The following is a 23,469-nucleotide window of genomic DNA, read 5'->3' on the forward strand; positions in this document are numbered from 1 at the left end:
CTAAACTCTGGAATTCCCTCCCTAAACCTCTCCCCCTCTCCCTCCTCCTTTATGATGCTCCTTAAAACCTACCTTTTTGACCCAGCTTATGGTCACCTGATCTAATAACTCCTTTGGCTCGGTGTCAATTTTTGTCTGATTACGCCCCTATGAAGCACCTTGGGACATGTTAAAGGCGCCATGTAAATGCAAGTTGTTGTTGCACTGGGCCATATACAAAGGTTCAAAATGGGTGTAAGTGTGCTCCATGCACCAACATGCAAAAATATGGCAGCAGATCGTACAACAGGAAGAGGTTCACTCCTCAGGGTCACGTCAGGTCATCCAGATTCTCCAGTGTCTGAAATTGTCTAGCCAATAGCAGTTCCCTTCTGTGATGCACTGCAGAGCCCATAGTCAGTGATGTCCAGTGCCATGCTAACCTCATACCAGTCCATGGTACTCCACAAACCCAGATGAGCATCTAAAAGCTTTCATGTGTTACCGTGAAGGTTTTTTAATATTACATTTTCTAAAACAACAAAAAAATTACTTTAGCTGCTTGTGGGCATCAAGGACACCTCGGTGTGTGCAGGAGTTTTCCTGCGTGCTTCGCGTTACAGCAGTTAAACTTTCACCAGTTGGTCTCTGGTTCAAATTCAGTCCTGTACCAAAACAAGTAATTGCCTTGTGCCACTATCTTCCCCCTTTCTCTTAAATGAAGACCAATATATCCAGCTGCTAAATCAGCACCAACAAGCTGGGAATTTAACAGGAGTTCAGCACAAATGACCGTCCCTGCCCATAGGAGCTGCATTCAATTGGGCCTTGGAATGGACAGAATCCACCAGCCAGCCTTCCATTAAGGGTTGACTGTGGGAACATCAAGTACCAGTGAAACTTTCAATTCTTGAGGTAATGTTCTTTCAAGGAGCTCCCAACTTCTGTCAGCTTCTCCCCGACACAGTAATTCTTTTCACAAAAAACTTCAAGTGTTACTTTGGTTGTCCAAAAACTAGTACTGGAAAAGTAGCCTCTAACATTTCAAGTACAGCATTGTGTTATCTAAGTAGAAGCATTTCCCACTGAAAACTGTGTACATAATAGTACCCAAAGCCTGGGAACATGTGAAGTACAACAATAATGGTCAAAGGTGAAAGCCCAGCTGCCTATTGGATTGCTACGTCCTGCAATTAAATTGCTATTCAAACCTTCTACTGACCAATAATTCAATATCTGACAGGTGGTGCCTGAGCTTTAACATTATACCACAGCTTCTGACAGAGCCTACAACCAGGAGGAATATGGGCAAACCAGTCTAATTGTTAAAATTGGATCGCCATGGCGAGGGATAGAATACTGGAGCCTGGTCTTTAGCTGTTTCCAAGCCTTTATTCACAGAGTTTCCACTTACACACACACACCCCCACCCACCCTAGATTAGCTCGCCTATAAAAAGGATACAAGAGAGTCCCAATTGATACCCACCACCTGAATACAATTAACACTTATTGCTATAAATCATACAATTAACACCAATGGTCACCAGTTGTTTGGGGATAATGGAGTAAGCGCACATAGTGTCGCAGTCCAAAGAAGGCCAGCCATAACCATAGCAACAGTGCGGATTCGCAGACTTAAGTTTAGAGTGCTGCCTTCTAGCAGTAGGATGTCAAGGCCTTGGAGAGGGTGCAGAGGAGATTTACTAGAAAGGTACCAGGGATGAAGGACTTCAGAATGTCAAGCATTTGCCCATCCACCCTCTCGGCTGCAGGGGAGAAGGTGGACCAGCCATCAAAACCTGTACCAGGGTGGGGGTGAGGGGCAAGTTTTCAAAAAAGTTTGAACGATCAAAAGTGGCCTTCTCCTGGGTATGGGTAAAAAGAAGTCAGGGGAGACAGGAAGGGACATTCTGCCAGGTGCTCAAACAACATTCAACACTAAAAGCAGAAAACATCAGTGAAACAGCAAAGTCAAAGATTTATAAATCTCAGGTTAGCCCTCAGCTGGAGCATTGTGTCCAATTCTGGGTACCACACTTTGGGATGTCAAGGCCTCGGAGAGCGTGCAGAGGAGATTTACTAGAATTGTACCATGGATGAGATACTGCAGTTATGTGGAGAGACGAGAGAAGCTGGGATTGTTCTCCTTAGAGCAGAGAAGGTTAAGAGGGATTTAATAGAGGTGTTCAAAATTATGGAGGGTTTTGATAGAGTAGATAGGGAGAAACTGTTTCCACTGGTGGGTAGGTCGGTAACCAGAGGACAAAGATTTAAGATAATTGGCAAAAGGACCAGAGGGAAGATGAAGAGATTTTTTTTTTTACGCAACGAGTTGTTATGATTTGGAATGCGCTGCCTGAAAGGGTGGTGGAAACAGATTCAATAGTAACTTTTAAAAGGGAATTGACCATATACTTGAAAAGGAAAAATTTGCAAGCCTATGGGGAAAGAGTAGGAGGGTGAGACTAATTGAATAGCTCCAATAAGAGCCGCACATGCATGATGGGCCAAATGGCCTCCTTCTTTGCAGTATTAGTCTGTGATTCTATGGCCATTAGGCCAGGCAATGGTCTTGAAACAATCTTAACTGAAGGCACTAGTGATGCTCAGATGGAGAACTGTGACCTCAGAGTGATGTCCTCCCTCTTACTGGACCTGTGCGGCTGATCTCCGTTGCATGGCTAATAGAGTTTAGCCAAGACCTTCTTAAGGAGGTTGGATGACCGCTTGCTCAAGCTGTAAAAGGGCAGGCGTTCTCATAAGTCACCCGGTCCGGAGGGGATGCATCCTAGGTTGCTGAGGGAAGTAAGGGTGGAAATTGCAGAGGTGCTGGCCATAATCTTCCAAACATCCTTAGATACGAGGGTGCTGCCAGAGGACTGGAGAATTACGAATGTTACACCCTTGTTCAAAAAAGGGTGCAAGGATGAACCCAGCAACTACAGGCCAGTCAGTTTAACCTCAGTGGTGGGGAAACTTTTAGAAACGATAATCTGGGACAGAATTAAGAGTCACTTGGACAAGTGTGGATTAATTAGGGAAAGCCAGCATGGATTTGTTAAAGGCAAATCATGTTTGACTAACTTGGTAGAGTTTTTGATGTGGTAACAGAGAGGGTAGATGAGGGCAATGCGGTTGATGTGATGTATATGGGCTTTCAAAAGGCCTTTGATAAAGTGCCACATAATAGGCTTGTTATCAAGATTGAAGCCCGTGGAATAAAGGGGGCAGTAGCAGTATGGATACAAAATTGGCTAAGTAACAGGAAGCAGAGAGTAGTGGTGAACGGTTGTTTTTCGGACTGGAGGGAAGTATACAGTGGTGTTCCCCAGGGGTCGGTACTAGGACCACTGCTTTTCTTGATATATATTAATGACTCGGACTTGGGTGTACAGGGCACAATTTCAAAATCTGCAGATGACACAAAACTTGGAAGTGCAGTGAACAGTAAGGAGGATAGTGATAAACTTCAGGAGGTCACAGACAGACTGGTGAAATGGGCAGACACTTGGCAGATGAAATTTAACACAGAAAAATGCAAAGTGATACATTTCAGTAGGAAGAACAAGGAGAGGCAATTTAAACTAGAGGTCACAATTCTAAAAGGGGTACAGGAACAGAGAACTGCACAAATCATTGAAAGTGGCAGAGCAGGTTGAGAATGCGGTTAAAAAAGTATATGGGATCCTGGGCTTTATAAATAGAGGCATAGAGTACAAAAGCAAGGAAGTCAGATTGAACCTTTATAAAACACTGGTTCAACCACAACTGGAGTATTGCGTCCAGTTCTGGGCACCGCACTTTAGGAAAGATGTGAAGGCCTTAGAGAGGGTGCAGAAAAGATTTACTAGAATTATTCCAGGGATGAGGGACTTTAGTTACGTGGATAGACTGGAAAAGCTGGGATTGTTCTCCTTGGAACAGAGAAGGTTGAGAGGAGATTTGATAGAGGTATTTAAAATCATGAAGGGTCTAGACAGAATAGATAGAGAGAAACTGTTCCCATTGGCAGAAGGGTCAAGAACTAGAGGACATGGATTTAAGGTGACAGACAAAAGAATCAAAGGTGACATAAGGAAAAACGTTTTTACACAGCGAGTGGTTAGGATCTGGAATGCACTGCCTGAGGAGGTGGTGGAGACAGATTCAATTATGGCTTTCAAAAGGGAACTGGATAAGTACTTGAAAGGAAAAAAATTGGCAGGGCTACGGGGAGAGGGCGGGAGAGTGGGACTAAGTGGATTGCTCTTGCATGGACTTGATGGGCTGAATGGCCTCCTTCCGTGCTGTAACCTTTCTATGATTCTAACTGTCAAGAAAGAGTGAACAGGCTGGGGCTCTTTTCTCTAGAGAAGAGAAAACTGAGTGGAGACCTGATAGAGGTCTTTAACATTATGAAGGGGTTTGATAGGGTAGACATAGAGAAGATGTGTCCACTTGTGGGGGAGTCCAAAATTATGGGAGATAAATATAAGATAGTCACTAATATATCCAATAAGGAATTCAGTAGAAGCTTCTTTACTCAGAGAGTAGTTAGAATATGGAACTCGCTACTACATGGAGTAACTAAGGCGAATAGCATTGATGCATTTAAGGGGAAGCTAGATAAGTACATGAAGGAGAAAGTAATAGAAGGATATACTGATCGGGTGAGATGAAGTAGGGTAGGAGGAGGCTCATGTGGAGTATAAACACCGGTTAGGCCAAATGGCCTGTTTCTGTGCTGTAAATTCAACATAATTCTATGAGGGACACTTCCAGCATTATAAGAAATATAATGAAAGGAAAACTAGAGAACTGTGGGATCAAATTTGTCACTCTTCAATGCCATTATTTTCTAAATTTAGGTAAGGCCAATTTCAACAGGATGAGACAGAGACTGTCCACAGTAAACTGGGCAAATCTGTTAATGGGTAAAATGACAGAAGATCAGTGGGAGGTGTTCAAAAAAGAATTTAACATGATAAAGCATGTGAAAATAAGGAAATGGTGGACATGTTAAATAATTACTTTATCAGTATTTACCATGATGTGGAGATGCCGGTGATGGACTGGGGTGGACAAATGTAAGGAATCTTACAACACCAGGTTATAGTCCAACAGTTTTATTTGAAAATCACAAGCTTTCGGAGATTATCTCCTTCGTCAGGTGAGTGAGTGAAAGGTTCTCAAATCGCATATCTTATATTAGGCTGGGACACGCTCACACCAATCAAAGGTGTCGTTGGTGTTCAGACAGGTTAGCCACAGAAAACAGTACATCCCAGTATTCTGAATACACAATGGGTCAGATTACAAAGCCAGAGAAAGAAAGAGACCCGTTCTTACGAGGGCGTCTTTCAGCGTCTGTAGGTGTCCATCGCGTTCCTCCTCGTCTGAGCAGATCCTATGGACCCACGGCGAAGAATCACTGAAGACACTACACGATAACATCAACAAGTTCCATCCCACCATCAAACTCACTATGGACTACTCCTCAGAATCGGTTTCTTTCTTGGACACACGAATCTCCATCAAAGACGGGCACCTCAGCACCTCACTCTACCGCAAGCCCACGGACAACCTCACGATGCTCCACTTTTCCAGCTTCCACCCTAACCACGTCAAAGAGGCCATCCTCTATGGACAGGCCCTGCGAATACACAGGATCTGCTCAGACGAGGAGGAACATGATGGACACCTCGTAAGAACGGGATATGACGCTCGACTTGTCGATCGACAGTTCCGACGGGCCACAGCAAAGAATCACATAGACCTGCTCAGAAGACAAACACGGGACGCAACCAACAGAGTACCCTTCGTCGTCCAGTACTTCCCCGGAGCGGAGAAACTACGCCATGTTCTCCGCAGCCTTCAACATGTCATCAATGACGACGAACACCTCCCTAAGGCCATCCCCACGCCTCCACTACTCACCTTCAAACAGCCACCCAACCTCAAACAGACCATCGTTCGCAGCAAATTACCCAGCTTTCAGGAGAACAGCGTCCACGACACCACACAACCCTGCCACGGCAACCTCTGCAAGACATGCCAGATCATCGACACAGATACCACCATCACACGAGAGGACACCACCCACCAGGTACAGGGCTCATACTCCTGTGACTTGGCCAATGTTGTCTACCTCATACGTTGCAGGAAAGGATGCCCCGAAGCATGGTACATTGGTGAGACCATGCAGACACTGCGACAACGGATGAACGGACACCGCGCAACAGTCGCCAGACAGGAGGGTTCCCTCCCAGTCGGGGAACACTTTAGCAGTCAAGGACATTCAGCCACCAATCTTCGGGTAAGCGTTCTCCAAGGCGGCCTTCGAGACACACGACAACGCAAAATCGTCGAGCAGAAATTGATAGTCAAGTTCCGCACCCATGAGGACGGCCTCAACCGGGATCACGGGTTCATGTCACACTACACGTAACCCCACCAGCAGGGAAAAAAAAGTTATCTGTTTTTAATGCAACTGGACATTCTCTCTCTCTGCCTTTCAGGTCTCTTTCTCTCTCTGGCTTTATAATCTGACCCATTGTGTATTCAGTATACTGGGATGTACTGTTTTCCGTGGCTAACCTGTCTGAACACCAACGACATCTTTGATTGGTGTGATCGTGTCCCAGCCTAATACAAGATATGCGATTTGAGAACCTTTCACTCACTCACCTGACGAAGGAGATAATCTCCGAAAGCTTGTGATTTTCAAATAAAACTGTTGGACTATAACCTGGTGTTGTAAGATTCCTTACATTTATCAGTATTTACAGTAGAGGAAGAGGATAGCATGCCGGACATCCCAAGGAAACTAATTTTGAATCAGGGAGGGGGACGCACCATAATTAATGTAAGCAAATTAACAGTAATGAAGAAAATAATAGCACTGAAGAGTGACAAATCCCCAGATGGTTTCCATCCCAGGGTTTTAAAGGAAGTAGGTGAGAACATTGCAGAAGCCCTAACTATAATCTTAAAAAGTTCTCTCGATTCAGGAGCTGTTCCTTTAGATTGGAAAATTGCACGTCACTCCGCTATTTAAGAAAGGTGAGAGGGGGGACACCAGGGAATTATAGACCAGATAGCCTAACATCTGTTGTTGTGAAATTACTAGAGTCTATGATTAAGGAGAGAGCGACTGAACACCTTGAACATTTTCAGCTGATCAGAGAGCCAGCATGGATTTGTAAAGGGTAGAACCCGATTGAATTTTTTGAAGAGGTGACTAAAGTAGTGGATAGGGGAATGCCTATGGGTGTTCTTTATATAGACTTCCAGAAGGCTTTCGATAAAGTCCCTCATAAGAGACTGTTAGCTAAAGTTGAAGCTCATAGAATCGAGGGCAAATTATTGACCTGGTTAGAAAATTGGCTGAGCGGCAGGAGACAGAGACTAGGGATAATGGCAGGTACTCAAATTGACATTTTGTGACTTGTGGTGTCACACAGGGATCTGTATTGTGACCTCAACTATTCACTGTATTTATTAACAACTTGGATGACGGAACAGAGAGCCACATATCCAAGTTTGCCGTTGACACAAAGATAGGCAGCATTGTAAGCAGTGTGGAAGCATAACATACAGAGAGATATTAATAGATTAAGTGAATGGGCAAAACTGCGGCAAGTGGATTTCAATGTAGGCATGTTTGAGGTCATCCACTTCGGACCTAAAAAGGATAGATCAGAGTACTTTCTAAACGGTGAAAAGCTCGAAACAGTGGAAATCCAAAGATACTTGGGGTCCATGTACATAGATCATTAAAATTTCATGGACAGGTACACAAAATAATCAAAAAGGCTAATGGAATGCTGGCCTTTATATGTAGAGGACTAGAACAGAAGAGAGTAGAAGTTATGCTATAGCTATACAAAGCCCTGGATGTGTTCAGTTCTGGGCAGCGCACCATAGGAGTGAAGTTAGAAAACACTTCTATACACAAAGACTGGTAGAAGTTTGGAACTCTCTTCCACAAACGGCAGTTGATGCTAGCTCAATTGTTAACTTTAAATCTAAGATTGATAGATTTTTGTTAACTAAAGGTATTTCAGGATATGGGGCTAGGGCGGATATATGGAGTCAGATCATAGATCAGCCATGAACTCACTGAATGGCCTACTCCTGGCCTAAATGGCCTACTCCTGTTCCAATGTTCCTAATGTGGAATTACAGGAGCAGACAGTCTGGCAGTGAAATTCACCGAGGCAGACACACGGAGTGGCATTGTGTTGAAGGAGGAAAGGGCAGAGGAACGATCAAGATGTACGGCCAATCAGACTGCATCAATGTGCTCACAGCCCCATGTTTTGGACTTATGACCCAAACAAGAGCTCATCAGAGGAGAGACACCATCCCAACACCCCAGGTTCTGAACTGATCAAGAGGTCACTGCTGTTCCAACGGGCAACTGACCACTACGAAGAAGCCTATGCTTCCAAATCACTAAACGCTGGTGCACAGGTGCGAAAAGCAATCAAAAGTTTAATAGAATTTTTTTATTCGTTCATGGGATGTGGGCGTCGCTGGCAAGGCCAGCATTTATTGCCCATCCCTAATTGCCCTTGAGAAGGTGGTGGTGAGCCGCCTTCTTGAACTGCCTTTATCTCAAGGGGGCTGGAATACAAAGGGGAGGAAGTGATACTTCAGTTGTATAGAGTCTTGGTCAGACCTCATTTGGAGTTGAGTGCAGGGCACCATCAGAGTCGTGGAATTTACTTCCTTTATAATATACCCTGCTCATCACCTTCTACCAATTCCATGCGGCCACACTGACATTCAGTAATCAGCACAATTCATCATGGGGCTTGCAAATTGGACAGACGACAATGTCATCATAAAACCAAATCCTGCAGTTCCTCTGAAACCCCCCCTAGACACTCCTTCCCCCACCACCCCCACCCCCACCCCCACCCCTGCAGCTACTGTGAATCTCTCACCAAACACTCCTGCCACTGCGTTGTCTAGTGTGGGAATAAGATGGTATGGTTTGGGTAATCCTCCCCACCCAGAGACGCACAAGTTACTCACAAAAGGTGCTGGGTAACCAACGGTCTGCTCCATTATGGCCCATTACATAAAGCCCTCATCTGGTGGTCCTTACCTGGGCATGTACAGCACCCGCTCCGCCACCACGAATCCCACTCTGAAAAAGAGGTTGCTGGCAGGAATGAATGGGAAGACCAGGAACAGCAAGCCCACTAAAACCTCTCTGTGCTCCAGTTTCTACAGAGGGAGGGTGGGGAAGAGAGGAAAAAAACGTCAATTAATTTATAAATTTAACAACCAGTGTAAAAGAAAATGTAGCACCTTACTTTATTCACAAACACTGAATCAAATACAGTCTTCTTTGTAAAGGATTCACCTCACCACAATGAAATATGATTATTTTTTCAAAACGACAGATGCTGTCCAGACGGGATGATTAACGTAGTATAGGCACACCATGTTGGCAGGACGGGCACTGCCATTGTTGATGCCCCCGATGCAGGGCTAAAAGGGTGAAATTATGAGGACAGGTTGCATAAACTAGGCTTATATTCCCTTGAGTTTAGACGGTTGAGGGGTGATTTAATTGAGGGCATGGAGTTTCTGCTGGAGGGGCAATCAGCGAAATGCACTGGACACTGCAGCCAGTTTTGCCCAGATAATTTTACGCTCAAGGTTCTGTGCAAACTCATTAGCATAAGCCCGAAAGCAAAATCGTACCTTGAATCAGCACCTCGTGCAGCGTAATCGATTCGTGACCGGAACAGGGCATTCTCCAAAGAGGAGTGGGATTGCCAGGAAATGAGCCATTCTTCAACTCTCGGTCTTGGTCTTACTTTTTAATTGGCTTCAATTGACTGCTTTGATCCGCGTTTGGTACGTAAGACCTATGACCAGCAATCAATTGGAGCCCCATAGGTGTGTCTGACTGAATTTAGACTAATTTAAACTGAATTTAAAGTAATTGCAGCAGCAGGAGAAACAGTCCTGGGTCAGGCTTCAGTTGACTGCTGGTCACTGCAGGTACTGGTGATTAACACTGGATTCATGTGAGCACGGGTGCCTACGCGCCCGAGTATCTGGGTGTAATGTGATGAACACCCCCGAATGGGTGCAATCGGCGGAAACTCGCCATTCCGATCCGGGGGGGGGGGGGGGGGGGGGGTGGCTGGTTTTGTGGGTGTTGCCAGTTTTGTGGGCGGGGACTGCTTTGGATGAATGGACTTTTGAACCAGGGTAAAAGGTCGCGAATACTTCAGCATAAAGTGGTTATTTGCGCAACTCACTCACGTTTAAAATTCCGCGATCTTTAACGCAATTTCATTCGATTCCGCCAAGATTCCGCTGATATCTGGATGTAAATCATGCGGAAACTCCACGCCGAGGTATTTAAAATGATAAGAAGGATTCGATAGGGTAGATATAGAGAAACTATTTCCTCTGGTGCGGGAATCCAGAACAAGGTTGGGGCCTCGGTTAAACATCTCGTCTGAATAACGGCAGCTCTGACAATGCAGCACCCCCTTAGTATTGCACTGGAGTGTCAGCCTAAATTATGTGCTCAAATCTCTGGAATGGGGCTTGAACCTTTGGCCGTCTGACTCAGTGCTACCACTGAGCCAAGGTTGACGAGGCTAACAAGGCTTTGCTTCTGCTTGATTGGGCTTCTTAAAGACCCACATTGGGTAATGACAAAACTGTCACATCCTCAGTATCTTCCTGACCCAGACAACCCTCAGCAAAGCCACCAAAATACCATGGCCTCCAAATGTTTGTTACCCAGCTTAACTATACCAACAACCCCAGTGTACCAATGTATTCTCCTGTAAGTACTGCGTAAACTGTACAGTGACTTTACAACATCCATGTATTCTTTATCTTGAATAAGAAACAGAAATCAAATATGAATCATGGCACTTTGGACAAAGTACTGGAGAATGAACAATAGCTTAGCAAGAAGTCAACATCTCCAAAAGAGAAAAGAACTGGGGGGCGGAGGGTGGATACCTGGTTTTATTGAATTAAACATTAACACTAGGGCAGATCATCTTGATTACTAGTCCAGTAGCATAACCACTATACTACCGTACCCGTTTCAATACTGTGCACACCCGTCATTGAGGCCTTTGCCCTCACCCAGAAAAAGCATTAACTTTAATTGAAGCTTTCTTCTGGTGAGGCCAAGGGGTTAAGAGCATTCAGTTAGTGCGGAGATTATGCCGCTGGAGTGCGCACAGTCAGGAAGCTGAATTATTTTCTGAACTGCAGCCGTGATTGCTAATGACACGGCATCGAAATGCAAGCCGCATCTTCCACACCAATTTCCTCCCGCCCCACTCCCCGCCACCACTGCCAAAAAAAATAATCAGGTCAGGTCGAAACTCGAGCTGCAGCTTCTTCAGTTGGCAGCAGCTTGCAAGTCCTCCGAGAACGCAGGAATCCAGAACAAGGTAAGCCAGACAGGAGGTAATGTTTCAAATTGTAGCTGACAGCTCAAGAACTGCAAGTAAGGTATGGTAGTGTAGTGGTTATGGTACTGGACTAGTAATCCAGAGAACGTGAGTTCAAATCCCACCATGGCAGTTGGAGAACTTAAATTTTTTATCAATTAAAAAAAGTGACCATGATGTCGAGATTGTCATAAAAACCTAACTGGTTCACTAATGTCCTTTAGGAAAGGAAACCTGCCATCCTTACGCTGTCTGGCCTATATGTGACTCCAGTCCTACACAAACGTGGTTGACTCTTAACTGCCCTCTGAAATGGCTTAGCAAGGCACTCAGTTGTATCAAACAGCAGTTCAAGAAGGCGGCCCACCACCACCTTCGCAAGGCAGCTAGGGATGGACAATAAATGCTGGCCTTGCCAACAATGTCCACGTCCCGATAATGAACTAACAAAAAAACTTTGCTGTTTTTAAAAGAACCTTCGGATCATGACCAGCTCCAGCCGCAGGATTTTTGGTCTCTCCCTTAATTGGCTGTTAAAGATGCGACAAAGGAAATGGCGAAATTGTGACGTTATGAGGGGAAATCTTTTCTTCTTCACCTCTATAGAGTTTCATATATGTCGAGAACTGGTGGACATAAATTTAAGATGATCACAAACAGAACACAGGGAGAGGTTCAGAGAACTTTTTTTTTGCCTTTTGCAGAGGGTTGTTCGAATTTGGAATGTCCTACCAGAAATAGTGGCAGAAGCAGAATCCATAACAGGGGAATGGAGAAACATTTGAAAAGAAAAATGTAGACAGGCATGGGGAGTGGGGAGTGAGATTGAGCGGATTGCCCTCTCGGAGAGCCAGCACAGGCAAAATAACCTGAACAGCCACCTTCTGTGCCATAAAACTTTAATGATTCTATGTACATATCCAGTTGCACTGTGTACACATTCCAAACTGGTGCAATAAGAATTCATCATCTCTGAGCTCTGTTTCATTGAGCAGCAGCAGTAAATGTCTCAAGGTTGAAGGTATTTATTTTTGCTGAATATCTATTTTTCACGTTTTGCCCTTTCCCAGAACAGTAACCAGCTGGCCATGGCAGACTGGACTCAGCGTCAGCTTCCATCAGTCATTTTTATTTGGCAGTCTGCTTGGCTTTAAAATCCTAGGGTTCAGTTAAACCAGACTTTTGATAGTTTGCTTAGCTATTGCTAGAGATCATGTATTGTTTGTGGTCATTTCAGCAAGTACAGGACTGGTAACTTCAGCTCTTTTTACAGGAGCAATGCGAAGCCTCTTGGTGAGGTGCTGGCCTTGATGCTTAAAGATTGGATTTCAGCTCGAGAGACTCTGCAGATCTTTTATTGACTCTTTCGGGCTAGATCTTGAGGATTTAAGACGTACCCTGACACAGTCCATCAGAGGTGTTCGTCCACAACCCATTAAACCGACAGAATTATAGCTGCCTTTTGGGGATTGCAGTCATCTGGGAGCAGGTCACCGTTTGTTTTAAGGACAGATACTGTATTATGCAGAGACGTTTTGGTTGAGCCTTCACCGCAAAGCCATATTTCAAATATGTGCCGCATTTACTACAGAACAGTTCTGTCTGCCTCTGAATAATGATAAGTTTGTCCTGCTTATACTGGTCTGGTCTATACTCTCTGGTCTGTTTCGCGTCCGCACCACGCACCCACCCACCACTGGTTGTTTCATGCCCTTCCACTCTGGAATATTATTTCCAAACCCCCCTCCCCACCATCTCTCTACCCACCTTCAAAAGCCTCCTCAAAACGTACCTCTCTGATTGGGCTTTCAGACACCTCTCACCTCACCAACCTCCCCCACCTTTCCCGCTCAGGTCTTTCTGATCGTCCTGTAAAGCCCCCAAGAAGGTCTGGTTATGTGCAAGGCGCCTTAAAAGTACGCGGTTGTTATTTACTCAACCTAACAGAAGCTGCGTCCTTTTGAAGTCGGGAAAGATATATGCTGCAGAGAAAGAGAGTGAGGGAGAGAGAGAAGGGGCGAGGGAGAAAGGGAAAGAAAGAGAGTGGGAGAGAGAGAGAGAGAGTGAGAAAGAGAGGGAGAAGAGAATGAGAGAGAAATACAAGGAGACACACACAGAAAGAGAGATAGACATACACAGAGGCACAAATACAAAGAGAGAGAGAGAGAGGGAAAAGAAATTGCAACTGACTGTTCACAGATTACAGCACCAACCTGTCAAAGATTGTGGTTGTGAAAACCTCAGAATCTATGTTGTTTCTGCCATTTAAATGATCTTTTGTTTGAAGGAATGGAAGGACCCAGGTTTACCCCCACACGTGGACTCTTCCTGATTTCAGTCCTACTGGGAGGAAGATGCACAAACCAATGACAAGGCACTTTCTCCCAGGGGAGGAGGGAAGAGATATCACCCCGTGCCAACTTCAACCTACCTCCTAGTGCCTGGCTTTGAGCTAGAGGCTGGAGAGCTGGTTGCCTGCCCATCTCGTCAGTTGGGGATGGTGATGTTTCAGGACATGGGTGAAAGGAGGGAGAGCTGGAGAGGAAGGAGGAAAGTTCTTACTGCACTACTTTGAGAGGTTTTACTGGTCCCATAGTACATGATTACTTGTTGCCCAGATATATCTCTGCCAATGACTCAGTTGGTCAAGCCAATATATGAATAGTTCGAACCACTCAGACCAGGGGGGTCCCACGTTCGCTCCCCGGTCTGTGGTGAGTTCACTGATCTCGGTAATGGTTGCTACAATTGACATCAGAACTGTTGGATTAGGGAGGTGAAAATCAGCCAGGACTTCGGTTTGCTATCAATCAATGTTACATAAGGATAGGATTGAGCTCGGTTGCAGTTACAGGATTGAGCTCGGTTGCAGTTACATTGCCTAACTCTCAACATCAAGGCTCACAACAAGAACGACAACTTGCATTTATATAGCACCTCATATAAAATTTTAAAATCGGGGCATTGCCAGCCAACGTGGGTTAACGAGCACAGAGGTGACGGTGAGCAGGACTTGGTGCGAATTGGGATACGGGCAGCAGAGTTTTGGATGAGCTTAAGTTTACGGAGGGTGGAAGATGGGAAGCAGGCCAGAAGAACATTGGAATAGTCAAGTCTGGGGAAACAAAAGCATGGACGAGAGTTGCAGCAGCAGATGGGCTGAGGCGGGGCGGAGACGGGCGATATTGAATTGACGGCTCAAATAGAAATAAATATATCCGATCTGATAGCCATTACAGAGACATGGCTGCAAGATGACAAAGGCTGAAGCCTGAATATTCAAGGGTACTTGACATTTTGGAAGGACAGGAGGCTAGAAAAAGGTGGAGGGGTAGCTCAGTTAATTAAGGATGACATGAGTATAATAGAGAGAAATGACCTTAGTTCTAAAGATCTAGATGTAGAATCAGTTTGGGTAAAGATAAGAAATAGTAAAGGCAAGAAGACACTTGTGGGAGTAGTTTATAGGCCCCCTAACAGTAACCGGATAGGGTATACAGGAAGAAATAATGGGGGGTTGTGAGAAAGGAACAACGGTGATCATGGGTGATTTTAATCAACATATAGATTGGAAGAATCTGATTGGCAAAGGTAGCCTGGAAGATGAGTTCATAGAGTGCTTTTAGGACAGTTTCTTAGAGCAGCACGTTCTAGAGCTAACAAGAGAGCACGCTATTCTACATCTGGTAATGTGTAATGAGACAGGATTAATTAATGACCTCATTATAAAGGAGCATCTAGGTAGCAGTGATCACAATATGATTGAATTTCGCATTCAGTTTGAGGGAGAGAAGAATAAGTCTAAGACTAGTGTTTTAAACTTAAATAAGGGCAATTATGAGGGCATGAAGACAGAGCTGGCTGAAGTGAACTGGGAAATTAGGTTAAGGGATAGGTCAGTAGAGATGCAGTGGCAGACATTTAATGAGATATTTCATAACACTCAGCAAAGATACATTCCAGTGAGAAAGAAAGACTCTAGGGGAAGGACGTACCGTCCGTGGCTAACTAAGGAAGTTAAAGATAGTATTAAATTGAAAGAAAAAGCATACAATTCCGTGAAGATTAGTGGCAGGTCAGAAGACTGGACAGAATATAAAAAACAGCTAAGAATGACTAAAAGAATAATAAGGAGGGAGAAATTAGAGTACGAGAGAAAGCTAGCTAGAAATATAAAAACAGATAGTAAGAGTTTCTACAAGTATTTAAAAAGGAAAAGAGTAAGTAAAGTGAGCGTTGGTCTCTAGAGAGTGAGTCTGGGGAATTAATAATGGAGAATAAGGAAATGGCAGGTGAATTGAACAGATATTTTATGTCCGTCTTCACTGTAGAGGATAAAAATAACTTGCCAGAAATAATTGTGAATCAAGAGGTGAAAGGGAGGGAGGAACTTAAAACATTTACAATCACCAGGAAAAGGGTTCTGAAAAAAATATTAGAACTAAAAGCTGACAAGTCCCCAGGTCCTGACTGACTTCATCCTAGGGTCTTAAAAGAAGTGGCTGCTGAGATAGTAGATGCATTGGTATTAATTTTCCAAAATTCCCTAGATTCTGGAAGGGTCCCATCAGATTGGAAAATAGTGAATGTTACTCCTCTATTCAAGAAAGGAGGGAGACAGAAAGCAGGAAACTACAGGCCAGTTAGCTTAACATCTGTCACAGGGAAAATGCTAGAATCTATTATTAAGGAGGTTATAGCAGGGCACTTAGAAAATCTCAATGCAATCAGGCAGATTCAACACTGCTTTGTGAAAGGAAAATCGTGTTTGACTAATTTATTAAAGTTCTTTGAGGAAGTAACAAGCAACGTGGATAAAGGGGATCCTGTGGATGTGGTGTACTTGGATTTCCAGAAGGCTTTTGACAAGGCGCCACATCAAAGGCTACTGTACAAAATAAGAGCTCATGGTGTAGGGGGTAACATATCAGCATGGATAAAGCACTGGTTAGCTAACAGGAAACAGAGAGTAGGCATAAATGAGTCATTTTCAGGTTGGCAAGATGTAACAAGTGGAGTGCCACAGGGATCAGTGCTTAGGCCTCAACTATTTACAATCTATATCAATGACTTTGATGAAGGGACTGAATGTATGGTTACTAAATTTGCTGATGACACAAAAGTAGGTAGAAAAGTAAGTTGTGAAGAGGACATAAGGAGTCTGCAAAGGGATATAGATAGATTAAGTGATTGGGCAAAAATATGGCAGATGGAAAATGTGGGAAAATGTGAACTTGTCTACTTTGGCAGGAGGAATAGAAAAGCAGTCTATTATTTAAATGGCAAGAGATTGCAGAACTCTGAGGTACAGAGGGATCTGAGTGTCCTAGTACATGAATCACAAAAAGTTAGTATGCAGGTACAGCAAGTGATTAGGAAGGCAAATGGAATGTTGTCATTTATTGCAAGGGGAATGGAATATAAAAGTAGAGATATTTTGCTACAGTTGTACAGGGCATTGGTGAGACCACATCTAGAATACTGTGTGCAGTTTTGATCTCCTTATTTAAGAAAGGACATAATTGCTTCGGAGGCGATTCAGAGAAGGTTCACTCGACTGATTCCTGGGATGAGGGGGTTATCTTATCTTATGAGGAAAGGTTGGATAAGTTGGGCTTGTATACACTGGAGTTTAGAAAAATGAGAGGTGATTTATTGAAACATATAAGATCCTGAGGGGATGATTCCCCTTGTGGGAGAGACTAGAACCATGGACCACAGTTTAAAAATAAGGTGTCTCCCATTTCAGACTGAGATGAGGAGAAATTTTTTCTCTCAGGGGGTGATGAGTCTGTGGAACTCCCTTCCCCAGAGAGCGGTGGAGGCAGGGTCATTGAATATTTTTAAGGCTGAGTTAGATAGATTCCTGATCAACAAGGGAGTCAAAGGTTACAGTAGGGTTGAGTTAATGCTTGGTTAATGTAATGATGTAGAGATGCCAGTGATGGACTGGGGTTGACAAATGTAAGGAATCTTACAACACCAGGTTATAGTCCAACTGTTTTATTTAAAAATCACAAGCTTTCGGAGGCTTTCTCCTTCGTCAGGTGAGCGAGTCACACTCAATAAAACAGTTGGACTATAACCTGGTGTTGTAAGATTCCTTACATTGGTTAATGTAATGATGTGGAGATGTCGGTGATGGACTGGGGTTGACAATTGTAAACAATTTTACAACACCAAGTTATAGTCCAGCAATTTTATTTTAAATTCACAAGCTTTCGGAGGCTACCTCCTTCCTCAGGTGAACGATGTGGAACATCGTTCACCTGAGGAAGGAGGTAGCCTCCGAAAGCTTGTGAATTTAAAATAAAATTGCTGGACTATAACTTGGTGTTGTAAAATTGTTTACAATTGGTTAATGTAAGGTTGAGGTCGCAATCAGATCAGCCATGATCTTATCAAATGGCAGAGCAGGCTCGAGGGGCCGAATGGCCTACTCCTCCTCTTAATTCGTATGTTTGTATGCTCGTATATTACAGAGGTGGAAGTAGGTAATGGAGAGGATATGGAGTCGGAAGCTCAGCTCAGGGTCAAATAGGACGTGATGTTGCGAATAGTCTGGTTCAGCCTCACATGTGAATAACGACCACTTGGACAAGCTCCGGGAAAGGAGTCAGCGCCTTCAAGAGAGGTGGGGAAGATACTGGGAGTAAAAGGGGGGAAATCTGTTCTTCAATTGAAATTCCTCACCATTCAGGACTGCAGACAATATCATCCTCTATCTTCCGATAAGCAAGCAGCATTTGCAACTTGCTATAATCCTCAACATATTGAATATGGAGATTCATTAACTCAAGTTGCCTACTAAAGCTGCACATTTACATTGTGTACATGCTTCTAATAAGAAAGACAGTAATTGTACACCAAGAACAGCAATAGAAAGCTGCAGGCTATCCATTCCCAATCATTGTTTCCTTACCCAATTAACAAGAGATGTTCTTTACCAAATTACATTTCTCACGCACGCCCATCTCTGACTCCTTTTTAAATGCTTCTCACTTTGTCCTTAGTCAATTGTTTAGCCACTATCGAAGAATGTCCCAACAAGTTTGACAAGGTTTTTCTTTTATATGGATTGAAATATGAGGAGTGGTGAAGGAATGCACTCTTGTATGAAGGCAGTAAAGGAATAAGCTATTAACAATGCACCATCAATAACACAGCTAGTGGTTTCCAACATGACATTTATGTGCATTATATCACACATTTGGTGCCAACAGATACTCATTACTACATTAAAACAACATCATCTTACTTCTGTTGGTAAAGGCAGTGTGTAGCTGATCATTACAGACAAGAAGTTTTGATCCTTGGCTTGTTCTATCTCCTTCAGCCCTACAACCCTCCGAGAACTCTGCGTTCTTCCAACTCTGGCATCTTGTGCATGCCCCACTTCCTTCACCACACCATTAGTGGCCGTGCCTTCAGCTGCCCAGGCCCTAAGCTCTGGAATTCCCTCCCTAAACCTCTCCACCTCTGTCTCCTCCTTTAAGACGCTCCTTAAAACTTGCCTCTTTGACTAAGCTTTTGGTCACCTGTCCTAATATCTCCTTATGTGGCTCGGTGTCAAATTTTGTCTGATTGCGCTCCTGTCAAGAGCCTTGGGACTTTTTACTACGTTAAAGACGTTATATAAATGTAAGTTGTTGTTGTTCTGAGTTGCATGATCTCAGCTAGGACAGCAGTTTGAGCACAGCAATTGGTCTCAGTGCTCTTGGGCGAAAGGGGGGGGGTGCGGGGAGCTGTGGGGAGTGGGGTATGGGGTAAGAAATCAACCAGGGTTCCTGCTACCTAGTGACTCCTACTGTAAACTAAAGGTGTTGCAGACACTGGGTGAGATCAGGTTCAGGCCTGCCTGGCTGCCAGTGGTAGCACTCTCACCTCTGAGTCAAAAGATTGTAGGTTCAAATCCCACTCCAGAGACTTGAGCACAAAATCTAGGTGACATTCCCAGTGCAATACTGAGGGAGTGCTGCACTGTCGGAGGAGCCGTCTTTCAGATGAGACGTTAAACCGAGTCTCCGTCTGCTCTCTCAGGTGGACGTAAAAGATCCCATGGCACTATTCGAAGAAGAGCAGGGGAATTCTCCCGTGTCCTGGCCAATACTTAGCCCTCAACCAACATCACTAAAACAGATTATAGAAATCATAGAAAATTTATGGCACAGAAGGAGGCCATTCGGCCCATCGTGCCCGTGCCAGCCAAAAATGAGCCACCCAGCCTATTGTACAGACCAGTCACATTTGAAACATTGGGTTTGGTGCTGATTTAATGGAGGAAGGGAGGAGGGGAGGGGGCACGGGAGCGAGAATTTGTCCCCTCTAAGCACACTGTAAATGCTAAATCAGTGCAGCCAAGACAGACTCTCAAGACTTCACTATTTAGCAGATATTCTAACATAATTGGTAAATTTTCTAAATTATAGCTGGAGGTAGATCTGCAGATCTTGACTTTTGTGATTAGTGTAAAACGGGTGATCACGAGTCGGCAGCCCATTTACATCTCTCCCCATTTTTATTTCCATTGGGGTGCAGTTCCACAGGCGCTGGCCCTCGTTGGGGTGCAGTTCCACAGGCACTGGCCCTCGTTGGGGTGCAGTTCCACAGGCGCTGGCCCTCGTTGGGGTGCAGTTCCACAGGCGCAGGCCCTCGTTGGGGTGCAGTTCCACAGGCGCTGGCCCTCACTGGGGTACAGTTCCACAGGCACTGGCCCTCACTGGGGTACAGTTCCACAGGCACTGGCCCTCACTGGGGTACAGTTCCACAGGCGCTGGCCCTCACTGGGGTGCAGTTCCACAGGCGCTGGCCCTCGTTGGGGTGCAGTTCCACAGGCGCTGGCCCTCGTTGGGGTGCAGTTCCACAGGCGCTGGCCCTCGTTGGGGTGCAGTTCCACAGGCGCTGGCCCTCGTTGGGGTGCAGTTCCACAGGCGCTGGCCCTCGTTGGGGTGCAGTTCCACAGGCGCTGGCCCTCACTGGGGTACAGTTCCACAGGCACTGGCCCTCACTGGGGTACAGTTCCACAGGCACTGGCCCTCACTGGGGTACAGTTCCACAGGCACTGGCCCTCACTGGGGTACAGTTCCACAGGCACTGGCCCTCACTGGGGTACAGTTCCACAGGCACTGGCACCCTTCCAGTACCTCACCCAAATGGGCATTCTTCATCTAAGTGTCGATAGTGAGCATCAGATTATTCTGTCATGGGGGGCCTCACAGCCACGTCACATGGATCACTGGAGAAATCGGGTTTTTAACCACGGGCATTCATCGTTCAGCTTCAAACCCTCAATAATTCGACCCTAGTAGGCATCAAACTCAACCTTTGAATGCCTTGATGAATAGGCCAATGCTCTAACCCAGTTAGGGTTATCTGGTCATTTATTTCATTGCTGTTTGTGGAACCTTACTGTGCACAAATCGGCTGCCGCGTTTCCTACATTACAACAGTGCCTACACTGCAAAAGTACTTCATTGGTTGTAAAGCATTTTGGGACGTCCTGAGGTTGTGAAAGGCACTATAGAAATACAAGTTCTTTCTTTCTTTCTTGAAATGTTCAGCCGACACTCTGTTTAAGATCCTACTTGAAGAAACAACTAATTGAGCAAGGCGCTGGTGGGAACCCTGCAGTCAAAACCAACAGGAGCCAACACCTTCAGATGGGGTGTTTATGAAGAGAAATTTGGCACAAAGATGAGTCTGCAATTCCCTTCCCTGTATCAATTATTTCAAAATAAATACCACAGCACGCAGTCAAATGGCACTGCCTACTTGAACTTCAATCTCTTACGTGTTATCAACAACAACTTGCATTTATATACTGCCTTTAACATAGAAAAACTTCCCAAGGCACTTCACAGAGACTTAATAGATAAAAATGGATGCCAAGCCGAAGAAGGGCATATTAGGACGGGTGACCCAAAGTTTGGTCAAAGAGATGGGTTTTAAGGAGGGTCTTAAAAGAGGAGAGAGAGGTAGAGAGGCAAAAGGTTTTGAGATGGAATTCCAGAGCATGGGTGTTGGCAGCTGAAGGCATGGCCGCCAAAGGTTGGGCGAAGGGAGTGGGGACGTACAAAAGGCCAGAGTCAGAGAGCAATGGAGAATTCTTGGAGTGGGTGGTGGGGGGGGGGGGGGGGGTTAAAGTGTTGGAGGAGGTTATAGAGATAGGAAGTGCTGAGGCCTTGGAGGGATTTCAACTTGAGGATGAGAATTTTATAATCAAGTCATTGCCGGACCAGGTGTCAATGTAGGTCGGCGAGCGCAGGGGGTGATGGGTGAAAGGGACTTGGTGCGAGTTAGGAAATGCGGTTATGGGCAGCAGATTTGGATGAGCTCAAGTTTATGGAAGTTGAAAGAAGGGAGGCCAGCCAGGAGAGTATTGGAATAGGCACATGGTACCTTGTACACGTGATCTTTCTTGATGGGGCTGCCTAGAAGGTGATGTCAGCAGGAGAGTTCTTGGAGGAGGTTTGAAATGTTGGAGGAGGTTACAGAGATAGGGAGGGGTGAGGCCATGGAGGGATTTAAACACAAGGATGAACATTTTAAATTGGAGACATTGTGAGGTGGGTGGGGGGGGGGGGGGAGGGAAAGGGACACCAGAACCCAATGTAGGTCAATGAGAACATAAGCGATTAGGTGAGCGGGACCTGATGCGGAAGAGGATACGGGCAGCGGAGTTTTGGATGAAATGAAGTTTGCATAAAGAAGTCTGGATAAAGAACCCTATACAATTGAGTGCCCATAAATCTCTATGGTACACATGCAGCTTTAAAAAAAAATAATTAAAAAAGTTATGTTTTATACATCAGAAATGCCACCTCCAGCTAAACACAGTGCAATCATGAAGCAAACTCAGGAAATTGGATTATAAATTTTAAAGATGCCTGTGTGACTCAGTTGTCTGGTTTTACTTCATAGTTGGAAAGCAATTACTGGAATTATTTCAGAAAAAACATTTCCCTTCCTCTTTTAAGATTAAATTACTTTTCCTTTTCCGATTTCCTAGCCAAAATGTATTTCCTATATCATTTTCCACTTGCATTTTCCACTAATAATTAAACTGAGACAGCAGAACTGTCAAAAAACTGAGATGCTTTCGTTCTATATTGCCCAAAGCAACAACTGCATAAGAGATGGTGATTGCAGGTGAGCTACAAGGAACGTGTGAGCCGAGCTTTTAAATGCATCTGCAAGATTTATTCTCAGTGCAGTGAAATTTGTCTATTTTTCCAAGTCAACTTACACTATTCACACAGTGACCTCAGTGTGACCAGTAAAGTACGATCAGACGGAAGTTCAAAAACTTCAAAGAGAAGTTAGTAATGATGTCAAAAATGCCTCACCTAATAGCCTTGTGAGTAAAGGCACATGCAGCGTGCTGAGATCTGTGCCGAGTTAGCTGAAGTTTGGGTACTCAGTGATACAGTAGTCCAGTGGTTATGTTACTGGACTAGGAATCCAGAGGCCTGGACTAATGATCCAGAGAACACAAATTCAGATCCCATCATAGCAGTTTGAGAATTTGAATTCAGTTTAAAAATAACCTGGAGATAAAAAGCTGGTATCAGTAAAAGTGACCGTGAAGCTGTCAGATTGTCCTAAAAACTCCAACTGGTTCACTACTGTCCTTCTTGTAGGAAAGGAAACTTGCCACCCTTACTTGATCCAGCCTATATGTGACTCCAGTTCCAAACCAATGTGATTGACTCTTAATTGCCCTCTGAAGGCCCACTACACCACCTTCTCAAGGGCAACTAGGGATGGGTAATAAATGCAGGCCTTGCCATCGATGTCCACATCCCTGGGAATGAATTTTTTAAAAATCAAACAGCGATATCCTGACCTAAGCCTGACAGAGTTATAGCAAGTCACATAGCCCAAAGAAAAGGATTTCACCCAATATTGCAACACTGAGCCCGTAGATATCTCTGACCATGTACCAGCTGCCCTCAAACTTGCCCTCTCTAACCTACCACCTCACCCCATCACTGGCACCTTCCTCAGTGGCTAAACATTCATGTCCTCCTGTGAGCACAGCTCACCCACTGAATAGCTGA

At 44.7% G+C, this 23,469-nt stretch overlaps 1 protein-coding gene across 1 annotated transcript in view; it reads right to left on the minus strand.

The window, feature by feature from the left end:
* The window catches only part of tmtc1 (transmembrane O-mannosyltransferase targeting cadherins 1), a 152,663-nt gene that overhangs the window by 56,820 nt on the left and 72,374 nt on the right, over positions 1–23,469 (minus strand). The window contains exon 8 of the mRNA XM_067999888.1: positions 9,076–9,197. Within this exon, the coding sequence (XP_067855989.1) occupies positions 9,076–9,197 (122 nt within the window). The remainder of the gene's footprint in view (positions 1–9,075; positions 9,198–23,469) is intronic.

This window comes from Heptranchias perlo, chromosome 18 (genome assembly GCF_035084215.1).
Source record: "Heptranchias perlo isolate sHepPer1 chromosome 18, sHepPer1.hap1, whole genome shotgun sequence".
NCBI classification, from domain to species: Eukaryota; Metazoa; Chordata; class Chondrichthyes; order Hexanchiformes; family Hexanchidae; genus Heptranchias; species Heptranchias perlo.